The 13,955-nt window shown below is 39.2% G+C and overlaps 1 protein-coding gene across 1 annotated transcript; it reads right to left on the bottom strand.

The window, feature by feature from the left end:
• Positions 1-5,257: 5,257 nt before the first annotated feature.
• On the bottom strand, positions 5,258-8,289 carry LOC135673545 (transmembrane emp24 domain-containing protein p24delta9-like). Its single transcript, XM_065182595.1, has 4 exons — positions 7,930-8,289; positions 7,618-7,827; positions 6,152-6,228; positions 5,258-5,587 (listed from the first exon to the last, which is right to left on the bottom strand). The coding sequence occupies exons 1-4, from the start codon at positions 8,173-8,175 to the stop codon at positions 5,443-5,445; spliced, it is 678 nt and encodes a 225-aa protein (XP_065038667.1). The 5' UTR covers positions 8,176-8,289; the 3' UTR covers positions 5,258-5,442.
• Positions 8,290-13,955: the final 5,666 nt, after the last annotated feature.

Below are 13,955 nucleotides of genomic sequence, written 5' to 3'. Positions count from 1 at the left end.
TATTACATAAAAAAAATCAAATGCACTCACTCTCTAAAAAAAATAATATCTATAAGAGATGACGATGTATCGATCATCTAATTCTAAATGTTCGTTCGTATTTTTGAAATCAGACTCAATCCTAATATTTCGAATGTTTCTTCATTTAAAATAATTTATATAATTTTTATGTATAATATATGTTTTCAATATATATACATTTATCATTAGATTTTTTTTACGACAAGACCTACACCCTCATTTTTATCATGAAATCATTTTAATTAATTTTATATCATCCATCCATATGTTGTTCTTATTTTGATCATCGAGACGTTTTAATTGTTCCCAATGAATATCATACTATTATTATTAGTCTTCCAAATGAGTCAAAGGTATATAACAATTAAAGAGTCTTGATATTAATAGACTCGATAATCGAAATCATATCTTCTTCATTTATATACATCTAGTTTGGCTTGTATAATATCTCAAATCTTGTTAGCAAAAATATATTAAAAAATAAATAAATAATTGATTCATATTTTTGTTAACATAAAAGACTCTATTCTATTACTTATCAAAAAAAAAAAAAGACTGTATTCTAAGTCTCAAAACATACAATCTCTCTATGCTAAGGACACATGATATATAAATATTCAACTATTTTTTTAATTCGATAAATAATTAAAAACTTAGTACCATACATTATCTATCCCTACCATCAATGGATGTGACTTTTGAGATTTGATGAATTGACATATAGACTTTTCTTATTTTAGAAAAACATAAGTTTATAATAGTATTGTTCACTATATTATAGTATTTTTTGATATTATTGAAAATACTATAATATAGTGTAAAAATATAAATTTTATTATTGGTAGGCCACCTTCCTCCTTATTGTTATTAAGTTGCTTAATATTTTATATGCTCCTTTCACCACAAATACTCCTTCAGGGCTTTTTGTCTAACCTCACTAATCATTATCAAGGGATATAGACACATAAATTTCACTAACCACCTCTTTCAAATACGAAGAAAAAGAGAATCATATTTGTTCACATCTCAAGCTGTCATTAGAAATCAAATCCAACACAAAAAAAAAATATGAGAAACTATCCCCACATTTACAAAAGTATACCAAAAACATAATGATGTATAGGAAATCCATGAGTCAGCCCACATAGAAATCATATTTTTTTATCGACAATGATTTTAAATTCCTCTCTAACCTTCCTAAGTTAGTTATGTATATTTTTATTATAACCCAACTCAGCCCATACGTGAGGAATGTCATACTTAGCTCTAATAACTAATACCTAAAGTTACTAAATACCATTAAAAATGGGAAGGAGTCTTTGGGCACAAATTGCTTCTTTGACTCTAAAGAAGTCCTTATTACCTAGACCCCCTCCTCCTTATCCTTATAAACTATATCTCAACTCATGAGATGGAGTCTTTTAGAATCTTACTTATCATCCCACTAGAAATCCCTAGAGAGTTAGGACATATAGTGAAGGATCTTCTCAAATACCCAACTATTAAGGACATGGATTCAGAGGGCATTGAGCACATAATTAACCAAGACCAATCTTTCCACTTTAATAAGGTATCTAATGTACCAGCACTTGATGCGGCCCAACACCTTATTAGCCAACAAAGATTGATGGCTTTTAGAAAGTCTACCTAAACCTATAAATGTTCTAATATATTTGAAAGACTATACCCCTCTCCTTGATACCTAATGAGTTGCAAACCTTATGTATGATGTTGGAAGAAGCATTTTTGAAAAAATAGATATTTGATTTAACCACATTGACCCGTAAACCACACCTAGAGAATCCTTAAAATTGAAATATAAGATCGATGAATAGCTCTAAAGGAAAGGATGAGATTGTTTGTAAATATAAGATGAGAGATTCTCATCACTTTCAGGTTGAAAGGAAGAATCCTCTTATTAGAAATCTCATAAGAAATCAATGAGGAGAGAATCGATTAGATTAAAAAAAAAACTAAGAGAGTGAATCCCCCTACCTAATCCCTTTTACTACAGAACTAGTTAGAGGTAGTGTCATTGACAAGACAAGTAAAGCTAGGAGATGAAACACATGCAACCACTCAATGAATCTAGAATGATAACTTAGTTGCCTCGTTACTAACTCATTTGAATCGTAAGTTTTTTTTGTCTAGTTTAAAGAGGATCAAATGAGATTTTTCTTTAAACTAAGATATAGAATAAATAAGTTCAAATACTATATTTATATTGTCATATATATTTCTATCTTAGATAAAAGCATATCATTCATGAATAATGAAAGAGCCAAGTAACCCTTTTATCCTATTAGCAATGATTTTAGAGAGCAATTTATAGATGACATGATATAATGAGATTCATAAAAAATCCTTGATCGTACTAATATTCGCACATTTTGATACCAACTAGTTGAGATGGTAATAGTTGTTCCAAAAATATAGATAGAAATTTATGTTAAATTTATTAGGGTTTAGGCTTTCTACTTTGCCTAAATGCTTAAGAGCCTTAACAATTTTCTCCCTTAAGAAATCTTTCACCAAAAAATCATGGGAGGAAGAAGGAATATTATGAAGAAAGTTTTTAGGGAGAAGAGATATTTGAAAGGCCAAAATACTAATTAACAAATTCTAATAGAATTGATTTAGTATCGGAAATCTTAGTTACTTCATAAGACTTGAGGGTTAAAATAAGATTATTTTTATGTCTAGAACGGGCCAGCTTATGAAAGAATTTAAAATTTCTATCCTCACCTGCTATCCAATTCAACTTAGCTCTGATCCACCACTTATGAAAGGATTTTGATAGCCTCATAATGGGAGAATGATAACCTTCTCTATAGACCTTAGGTTTAGATCCAATGTTGACCCAAGTCTTCTAGCCTGAGTAATGGGAAAAAGCCAACCTCGAATGCATCCTCTTCAAACCCAACTACTCTAATAAGTTTATGATCTCTAAGCTTTGGTGAAATCAAGATTTGCTAATCCTATGACAATGCCTCAACCTTAAGCTGTCATTTAGTGGTCAGAGTTCAAACATGGCTTCCTCTTCAAGATGATCATTTAATGCTATTGATCATTCTTTCTCTTTATAGTCCTCCTTGTTGTCATAGTGTCAGATAGTCGTGAGAGATCATGCTAGTAATTCCTTATCACTATATTTAATGGTACCCTCTCTTGCTACAACCTATAAGGGTAGATTGAAGAAAGGCAAGGCCATCCCCACTTCCTGGGTTAGTCCTTCCTCTAAACCTTTTAGGGAACCCATCTCGCTTCGTCTCTTCAACCCCTTTTTCCCCCTTCTTTCTATCGAGGCTATTGTCGCCTCAGCTAACCCTTCCTCTAAATAGGAGCCTTTACTCTTCGTGTCTTTTGTTTATGCAAGTGTTCCTAACAAGAGACTCGTATTGTTGACACGACTCACTCCTCCCTTTGATACTTTAGGTTGACAAAATGGTAACTGCATTCAAAAAAACCATTGATGAAAGTGCTATAATGGGTGACAACTTGTTCAATGGAGACCTAAAGCTAGAATAGGCAGCCTCAACCCCCTAAATATGGAATCAGAATATGATGTCATCTCCATCAGGGAAGCCTAAATCACTTCCTGCTTTCATTTATGTACTGCAATAAAAAAAAAAATGTGATAAACCTACATCTCTTTTGATTTCTATTTTGGTTGAGACCTTTGTCCCTCCATTTTTTTTTTTCCCAACATTGTTTCTTCGTGAGCATGAATATACTTTCTTGGAATTGTCAATGATCCCTTAAGAAACATTACATGGAGATCATTTTTGGCCTAATTCGATCATTTAATTTGGATTTAACTATTATTATGAAAACTCACCCATAGAAAGACTCAAACAAGACCTTTATCATAAGACTGGGAAGGTTATGGAGTGGTGACTTCTCCTATGTAGCAAGTTGATTCGAAAATATCTTGGTGCTTTTGAAACACGCCAAATACAAAGTTATCTTGGTGGGTAAGAATACGTAATCCTTAAACTTAGTTATTCAAAAGGATAATATGTCTCATTGTCTCATTTCAATAATATATGTCAGTACTTTTTCGACTTTACAAATGGAATGATTTTTTTTTTCTATTGGACTATTATCTAATATCCTAATTGTTTGTGTGGGGGATACGAATGTCATCTCTTCCCCGGTTGATAAAACTAATGATGGCAAACGAATTCTTTTGCAAATGATGTCATCCTAAAAAAAATGGTTTTTAGGATTGGGTGGGGAGAAGGACGACGAGTTAAAAAAAATGGTTAGGAGCGGTAAAAGATCCATCACAGGGAATGGTTTTGATCCTAATGATGTCATCCTAATGATTAGGAGCGGTAAACCAATCCTAATGATGTCATCCTATTTTTTTACCCGCGGGGAATGGTTTTGATCTGAATTTATTCTGTGATGGATCTTTTACCTCTCCTAATTTGCCTGCAGGACTGGGATTCGCTTTCACCTCATCTTCCAATGTCATCGTTGAATTCGGCTGCTCTTCTTGCTCAGTGCATAATCCTGCAATGGCGGAGGCAGCAGCAGCTCTTTTGGAAGGTCTGAATCAGGCTGTGAAGCAATGCACCGGAGGAATATTTTGATCTGCATCCATGCCTTGGCCATTGCTAACTCTGCCACTGGTCTGCAGCCCACAGCTTGGTATCTAAAAGCAGTCATCTTTGATATCAAATCCCTTTTGGATTAAACTGTCTCCTACTTCCAGTACACATCCACATCCATTTGATATCAGCTCTAAGAGAGGAGGTATGTCAATTTGTGCACAAGGTTGGTTAACTAAAGCAGGTATAAAACACTCATTGGCAGGTTCAATGCTCCAAGAGAAATTTGTAATTAAGTTGCTGGACTAGGGTAAAAATTATAAGGCACAATAATATTACAAAAGGTGGGATTCTTAGATAGGAAAATGTCAAGAACCCAAACATCATTGTAAATCTCAACAGTAGATCCATTCCCAAAGTTTTTAAAGAAACCAGTTTTCGGACGGTCAAAAACTAGAAGAAAAAACTTCCAGCTCCAACTGTGATTGTAACAAGAATACGGATATTCCAAGGGTCAATATGATCATATTTAATTTTAGAAACACTTACCCACGAATTACTGTCGCTATCAAGATAAAGATATGCATTTAGTCTGAAGAGTAAATCTAGTAGCATGCATGTAAATATAGTATATCACAAAATTCTTGGACTAAAACAGGAAAAAGAGAATCAAGTCCAGCTTAGAAGCAAACAATATTTGACTTGGGACTTGTGTTACCTCAAGGGGTTTAGAATTCAGATAAAAGAGTGTCTGGAGAACTCAATGCCAATGTCTGATACACCAAGTTCTCCACTGGAATTCTCCTCCACAACATCCTAGTACAAATAAATGCCATTAAGTATGAGATAAAAGGCTGAACCAGGACTAAAGCAGCTTCTTTCTCTCGAAAAATGTCTTTAGATGCCATAACTGCAAGCCTGCCACCGAAAGACAGACAGCGAGTGAAAGGAAACTTAGCCAAGCCATCCTAGAGTTGGTAGATCTGTTCATGTCTTGCATCTGCTCCTCCCTGGATGGTTATGAGAAACAAAACAAATGACAAGCAAAAGTTAAATTAGCAGCAAGCTGGATCTTAGGTATGATGAAATTATTCAACTAATTCTATTGATTTGGCAGCACATAATGGGTATATAAAGCAAGGTTCACCGTACCGTACCGTACCGGCGTTTCGACCCGGGCTCGGTACCGGTACGGTATGGTATACCGCTCGGTACACCCAGGTGTACCGAGCACTGTAGCCTGTCGGACCGCGTACCGCTAGCCTGTCGGACCGGTACAGGGCGGTCCGCGTACCGCTAGCCTGTCGGACCGGTACGTACCACCCGTACCGAGCGGTACAGTCCGGTACGGCAAACCTTGATATAAAGTTAGTGGATCAAAAGCCAAATTATTGGTTTAAGATAAGTAGTTTAACAATCATCACGACGTAACTAACAGAATATACGATTTCACATCAGATGGTAAAATCCTATACTGAATATTTCCAGTGTGCAAACAGACGCAAAGCTAGGATGATGCCTTGCAATTAATGTTGCTAATGCTGGTTCAGATAAATTTTATACAGGATGTGTACCTTTCACGCAGATAGAACATTTCATCATGGATGGACTTAATAGTATCTTCCAACTTCTTCAACTCCAATTCCATGACCTACAAAAGACCAAAAGAAATATATGTGAATTCCGCATCTTTGCCCCACTCCACCACACACACACATTCAACAACACCATCACCAACAACAAGGGAGGAAGAAAACAAAGAGACAGCACAAATTTTGTATGCCAAAGTAAGAATATGGTAATGCATAGGGTGCCTCTAGTAGTTAATTACACCAAAATATACTACTTGTTTATAGAACATTTATAGAAGAAGTGTACTTTACAGCAGAGCTTTAAACTGGCTCAACTCCTTAAAAGAACCACACAGATACTTTTAACAAATATAAATAACAGTAAGAGATAACAAAAAAGAATAAAAGTAGAAAGAACAATCAAATTGACAAAAAAGAAAGATGAGAGAAGAAACATCACATATCCAATAGAAAGCAGTCTTTTTCATTAATCAAATTTGATATATAAAAAACATTTTGTCAGTCATATACCCTCTTTCTTTACGGAACAAAATCTATTAGAAAATTTTGCTTTTAAGAGAACATGTAGTCTCACAGATTTTCAAAGAGAGAAAAAAAACAATGTAAATCACCAAACAGACCATAATGATTTTTTTAAAACCAAACTTCAAATAACAGGACAATTTGACATCACATAAATCAAACTAGGATCTAAATGTTGGCTGTAAACAACAATCACACTTTCTCCTTAAAATCATATAAACAGTCATGTTCTCAATGCTTTTGCTTGCATGTAAATGACCTCCTCGAGAGTCTGAGTAGCTAGCTTGATGATCCGATTGCTCATTGACAGCATTGAATAACTGGCAACCGAAATACAAAATACAACAGATGCCATGAAAGATCCAATAAAGATTCAGTTCCTGAACATCTGTAAATATAGCTAGTGTTATGGCATAAAATGTACTACAGGCATGATATCTATCAGCCTCTATGCCAATGGTTTTTTATATGAAAGCAAAAAACAATGACGATGCTCCCATGCTCTCATCTCATATAACCCTCTATTTGTCGGATCATGCAGTATCGCAGACTTCATCAATGGAGCACATATTTTTGCAAACCAGAAGCACACTACATAAGCCTGCTTGGACTTCCGTGGCCTCTTGGCACAAAATGGCTTATCAACACTAGCTAATTATCATAGGATCATTCTTTGTGATTTTACCCTAAACATGTCTGTGGTTAGATCAGTTGAAGATGAGAGATAGGTGACTTGTATCAGATTCAGGGGTCTTTCCATGCAGAAATGTGTGGTTCCGTAAATCAAAAGGTTTCCCTTGAGAATGAAAGAAACGCTAAAAATAATGAACACCTAATAATAACCAAACATTCAAGGCGAAATATTCATATGTAAAGGTTCTAATTAGACATGCTGACAGCATTAGAAGAGAAAGCAATTCGCTTACATCGATCTGCCCCTTCTTGGCGACGTTAGGCCAGTCCTTGGCAGTGACGCCGGTCCGCCACTCGAATTCCACCACCATGGTGGCAGGCGGCTTGTGATCGGGCGCCCACAAGCACGCCAAGTAGTCGCCTTCCTCGTTCGATGTGAACGCGAAGTTGCCCGAGTCCACCAGATCCGCGTAGTGGATGCTATTGCCGTACGGCGATGTCACCTAATGAGCGACAAACAAGCCACAGATCGTAGAACACATGAATCCAACACAAACAAAAACAAAAGAGGGATTAGGGTTCAGGAAGGGAGAGGGGGTGGTTACTCTGACGGTGATCTTGTGGGAGTCGAGGAGGGGGCCCGAATCGGAGGGGTTGACGACGGCGTACTTTCCGACGGACATGGCGTGGAGTTTAATGTCCTCGGAGATGCACTTGGTGTTCCCGGATTGCAGCTCGAACCGCAGCGCGCAGGCGGGTGGCGCCGCAGCGAGGAACGACGCTAGGGCGAAGGTAAACAAGTAAGCGCGGAGGATGGCGCATCTCCTTCCCATCATCGTTGGCTCTGCCATCTCTTATCTCTGCCCTAATTCTGGAAGACGAGGAAGGACAGATTGAGCGTCGGAGGAGAGGGAGACGCAAATGACTGTTCTTGCGTTCGATCACTTGCCGCGTGGAGCTGGAGTTGGTCATCTTGGCCAAACACGAATCATAAAGGACATTCTGTGTCCAGGGAAGAGGTCAATTGATTATAATATTCAAGATATTAAAAATTAATTAAACACAAGTTTAATTATATCCATTAGATTAATATTTCAAGATATGAAAATTATTAAATCTAAACAATTGGTGCAAATCCTAATTAATTATAATATATTTATAAATTAATTCAAATTCTTACTCATTTTCAAGAGGAAAACTAGTATTACAGTAAGAGTCATTAAATACTAAGTTCCAAGGCTCTAATAACAATTCTCAAGTTTAATTAGCCGAGATTCATATTCGAGTTTATATCCAATTGAGATGTCAAAGATGAGGGATCTAGCTCGACACTGTAAAAACTATATTCGAATTGTACTCAACAAAATCCATTTAATGTTTAAGTTAATAAGAATTTAAGTGGTAAAGTTGTTAGAATAGTAAAAACACCGGAGAGGATGAATTAGTGCTTTCGAAACGGAGAAACGATATGAAAATTTATTTAACTTAGAATATGAGTAATTATAGTAAGCAATTAAATCAGTAATAAATAGTAGTGAAGAGCATAAAAGGAAATGCACATCAAATTTATAGGGGTTCGGTCGTCGCGACCTACGTCCTCAATTCCTCCTCCGTCGAGGTCATCGACTTTCACTAACGATTTTCCTTTCAACGGGCGAAGATCAACTATCATTATTACAACTCTTTTCTTCTTTTCGCATGCCTAGGAGAGAACTTTTACGGCTCTCTTTTATTAGTAATCTTTACACCTCCCTTAAAATGACTTAGAAGAAGGAAGGAACTCGATACTTTCAAAGGAGTTTATACATATATAATCACAAGTTTTTCGTACTCTTTTCTTGTTATCTCAAACAAGAATAAGTAAGGTATTTATAGGCCCCAAATAACTTCAAAAATGGAGCTAAAAATCTCATCCCTGGATTTTTGGGTACTAACAATACTATTACCAATGCTGGGCGATACCACCACCTGCAGTACTGAGCACTAGGGTACCACCGCTTGACATAATTTAAGAGACTATGTCCTAACGTACCATCACTAGTATGGGCGGTACTGTCACTTAACACTAGGTGATATCACCGCCGACCCTAGTAGTCTTACTGTTGGGTTTTTAAAAAAAGTACATTTCATACTTTCCAACTCACAAGAGGTTTCATCGCTTGGTCTAGCGATGTCATCGCCTCGTTTGGTAGTGTCATCATTTGACCCAACTTCAAGTCACTGAATTGACCTTCCACTAGGCTCAATTCAATCTTGATTTATGCCTAATGAGCCCTTAATTAAGTTGATATGGGTACATTTAAAACTAACTCAATTAAAACATAAACTACTTCTATCAAGACACAAACGATTACAAATATAAATCCTATATTATATGACATGTTATTAGTTCCTCCAACACTTTGTCCGAACTCCCGGTGTGTCATGCTTTCCTTCACGTATTGCCTAATCCATCGGCATGTTGACCTCCCGCAACATCTGATCTTTGTGTAATGCCTGATTATTCCGGCGCGATGCTCGATCTCTAACTTCAACCTAACGTTTAATTATCCTGTTTTAATCGATTTGTCTTTTCATGATCGAAGTTAGTGCTACGTCACTTTTCTTCAACATGATTAGATTATAAATTTATCAATTAATTTCATCATCAAAATCAGTGATTCAATAAAAATAAACAAGTATATTTGATTAGAGAGTATTTTCAGAGCTTAAGGATACATTCCACGTAGGCCACGGTCAATATCAAGAATGTTTATATGTATTATTTAATCATCAATGGGTAATAGTCAATATTGAAACGACGTTATGGTCAATATCAAAAATGTTTATGTATTGTTTACTCATCGATGGGTCATAGAATCGAACTTGGGCATATGGAGCAACGATTTGCTAAGTCAACTTTTTCGTTAGTAGCATGTGATTGACGTCGTAGGGCTAAGTTGATGTCCTCATTGGTGCCACACTACTAGTCTTATAAAATTAAGTCTCACCTAACATGTCAATTGAGTGGGAGAAGGATGTTAGCAAAGTAAAAAAGATGTGTCGATCAGATAGCGATGATATGCCGGTGATTGTCTTATCACCTATCATCTATTGTGTTTCGACACATAAAGAAGCATCGAGACATGATTTACCATTTAATAGGTTGTCCCATTTATAAGATGTTTCATGATCGATTCGATTAGATCACTATCATGGGACTTTTCTTGACTTCGATTTGATTATATCGTCGTCATCGTAGAACAACATGATAGGATACTTCTGGATGATTCGAGCACATCGTGTGAGCTTAATCCCTCACCTTATTCATACCCTATCTTCTTTTTTTTCCTTTGTTGGTTAGGATTTTGTACATTTTATGCATGTATGGATCTCCAAAACGGCCACTTTAGGAAAAGAAGAAGAATGCTCGGCAGCATCTACAGGTGAAGGAGTGTGCCACACATGACACTCGGGTCAACCATCGTCGACGAGCTCCATGACATGGGGGGACCTCTGTGGGCACTTTCAAGTATGAGATTCGTAGACAATCAATGTCCACTTTCTAAGTTCGTCTTAGTTAAAAGTGCCCAAGGCTCGGGGATCCAACTCGTGACCTATCCGACAAGACCACTCTGATAATTAAGTCAATAAGGATTCAATTAAGTGATTTAAAGCATCCGCCATTAGGTTGAGAAGTTGGTAAATATCAAAAATAATTACATGCATTGTTCGATCATCAATGAAGCTATAAAGTAACGATTTATCAAGTTAGGGTTGGGTCAACATCCTCATCAGCATGTCAACCGATGAAAATGTAGTATCAACCATGTAGGATGTTGATAGTGATTCTTTACACCGTGGCAGAGCAAGCTGGCACGACTAGGTTCAGTCCCGGGTGCGTAGGATCATCCATGTCGGCGTTCTGTCACGGACAAACTTCTAAACAGGATGTTTGATGTAATGCTTATGTATGTCCGTGTCTTTTGGTATGTTCATGTCTTGTACAACATGTAGGGGGACGGCTGAATGCTTAATAGTCCCATTTTAGTTGAGTTGGTGGCCTCTTTAGGCTTGTAAATAAAGGTTGTGTCATGTGGACACGTGCGAGATATTTTTGGTCTATAATGGACCATTTTACCCTTTGTTGTGCAACGGTTCAGAGCTTGTAAGGTATGTTTGTAATTTGCATTGTCTATGAAATGTTTTTCGGAGATGTTTGCTTGTGGATCCCGATTGAGGTGTTCTCTCTAACCCGTTCTCTCTTTTGTTGGTCCTAAGGGACAATGGGAGGCTTCGGGGAGGCTGACCTTTGCGGACGGACATGCAAGGGTGTCGCACGACTTAGGCAAAACCAGCTAAGTCCATGACAGATGGTATCAGAGCGGGACAAGCACTCATAGAAACACTTAGCATGCAAACGTGGGGGACCTAGCGGGGCTGCGTTGAGGGCAGTCAGCACATGCGCGACCGTTTGGGGGAAAACGGGCATGAAGATGTGGGGAAAAGGAGTCGCTCGGAGGAGTGGGCATCTGAGATTGGCATTCAGAGGAATGGCCAACCCTTCGCGCAAGAGGCACCACGAGAACATACAAGCTTGGAAGAATGTGGAGCGCACAAAGGTTGGGATGGCTGAGTTTGAGCTACGGCTCAACGTTGACAACTATACTTGATGGTGCTCAAGGCAAGCGAGGCGTTTGGTAAAGGATGAGACCATGCAAGGTGGAATGAGTTGCTCAGCGATCGAAAGAGTTGTGCAAAGCTCACAGAGGTGAGGGGAATTGCTAACTCAAAGAATTCGGTACTCATGCATGGGCTTGTATGCGAACGATGGAATGCTCGCGGCCATCCCAAGGCGACTGAAACTCGGCGCCATGGAGCATTGAAACTTTCTCTTCGGCATATGAAGGATACGTCCGTAGGAGGCTGAAGTGTGCAACGAGTTTAGCATGTTGCTAGGCCTTGAGTGGTGCAGCGGGGGCTGTATTGACGTGGAGTCGCAATCTAGCAAGTGCGTTTGCAGGAGGCAGAACAATGCACAGTTTGTTCATCAGATCGCAGTAGTCCAAGGGGATGGTGGTTTCCGAAACGAAGAGAGATGTTGCTCCAACGGGACAGTTATCCAGGAGGGATAAGTCCCGGCTCTCTAGAGGGAGAATCATGTGGGACGGACCGCACATGTTGAGGAGGAGTACCTCAACAAACAACAACTCCACGAAGCTCAATGGACCGAGCAAGCAGTGAGGAGTCATCGCATGATCTCGCTCGAGAGAATGCATTGGTGGATGCATTGCGAGATCAAGTGAGGGAGCGTCCCAAAGCAACACAAATGAAGGCACACTTGGAGTTGATTTGAAGATCGGACTCAAGGGAGGGCTGACCCGTGGAATGGTGGGCGCGAGGGCCACCATCGACTCAATGCAAAAACGAGGAGCGGAAGAACTTGGGTGAAACTTGGCGAAGTACCCAAGCCGCATAAAGGGAGCTAGCATAGAAGTTGGAACATGGAGCGGAGGCACAGTGCTTTCCCTAGATAGAGGTCAAGGACATGAACTCTTGCAGAGGCAAGAGTAGAATCATGTTATTCCATGGGTCCTTCATTCTGACGGAGTGGACTCATCTTGCATGGTGCCAAAGATGAAAGGAGCTTCTGGGCACATGCACCTTATCTCGGAGAAGCATTTGATGGAGGAACTAAGGCGACTCAATTTGCAGAGGCGAAGTTGGGTTCAGAAGGCCTTAGCACTGGGCAAGAGAACGCAGAGGCGGGTACTCTTGAAGAATATGCCACAGTGTTGCCATTCAAGTTGCCATGAAGGAAGCGGTGCGCAACGAAGATTGTGCTGGTAGGGGCAGAGGCCCAGGATCCAGACAATGGTGCACAAATTACAGTGAAGTTGGTGGACTTCGGGAGCTACTAGGCGACGAACTGTCCGAGAGCGGTGCTTCATCTAGGTGTGACCCAAGAGTGGGTAGATGAAGGTCGATTGCCAAAGGAGCGAACAAAATCGAAGGTGGAAGAGACCCTGCGATGTATTGGCAGAGGCCACACATGGAGGGTTCACAATTCGAGTTTATTCCACAAGGATCAGAATGCAATGGCGATGTCACCAGGAGGCGACATGGTGCAGCGGATCGTGGTGGAACAGTTTGTGGCAATGCGATACACACGACATAGTCCCGTGAGGGACTAGATCATACGGAGGTATGATCGGGAGCTACTGGAAGCTCCACTTCGGTGAACAACACGATGGCAAGAAGGGCTATGGATTCAAGGAGTGAAGGCCATGGTGCCGCAAAGGCGGGTCTTCCGTACGTGCATCGAATTTTGCATCGGATGAAAACCTTGGTCATCAGCATATGGGGGCTGTGTTCCACCAAGGGAAAAGTTCGAATGCAAGTACCAGTGAGTTCCATGGGAGGGACTTGATCATGCAAAGGTATGATCGAAGCAGCTGGTGAGTTGGACTGCTCCAGAACTCATATTCGCTTAAGGGAGCCCGACAAGTCAGAGGACAAGATCGAGTAAAGGAGAACAGAATCGGTGCAGACCCTATGATGCGATGGCAGAGGCCATGCATGGGAGTTGCAGTCTGTCTTTCCATCGACCAAAGGAGAGTTGCTTGGAGAACACAGAGGTGTTGAAGCAAGG

This window comes from Musa acuminata, chromosome BXJ1-1 (genome assembly GCF_036884655.1).
Source record: "Musa acuminata AAA Group cultivar baxijiao chromosome BXJ1-1, Cavendish_Baxijiao_AAA, whole genome shotgun sequence".
Lineage (NCBI taxonomy): Eukaryota > Viridiplantae > Streptophyta > Magnoliopsida > Zingiberales > Musaceae > Musa > Musa acuminata.
This window is presented reverse-complemented; position numbering and strand designations above follow the sequence as displayed.

What these genes read in the sequence shown, in the direction of transcription:
- LOC135673545 (XM_065182595.1), bottom strand. Translation starts at nt 8,175, where the DNA reads ATGGCAGAGCCAACGATGATGGGAAGGAGATGCGCCATCCTCCGCGCT. An exon ending in CCCACAAGATCACCGTCAGA is followed by an intron (nt 7,828 to 7,929) that starts GTAACCACCCCC and finishes GTCGCTCATTAG; the next exon opens with GTGACATCGCCGTACGGCAA. An exon ending in ATGTTCTATCTGCGTGAAAG is followed by an intron (nt 5,588 to 6,151) that starts GTACACATCCTG and finishes ATAACCATCCAG; the next exon opens with GGAGGAGCAGATGCAAGACA.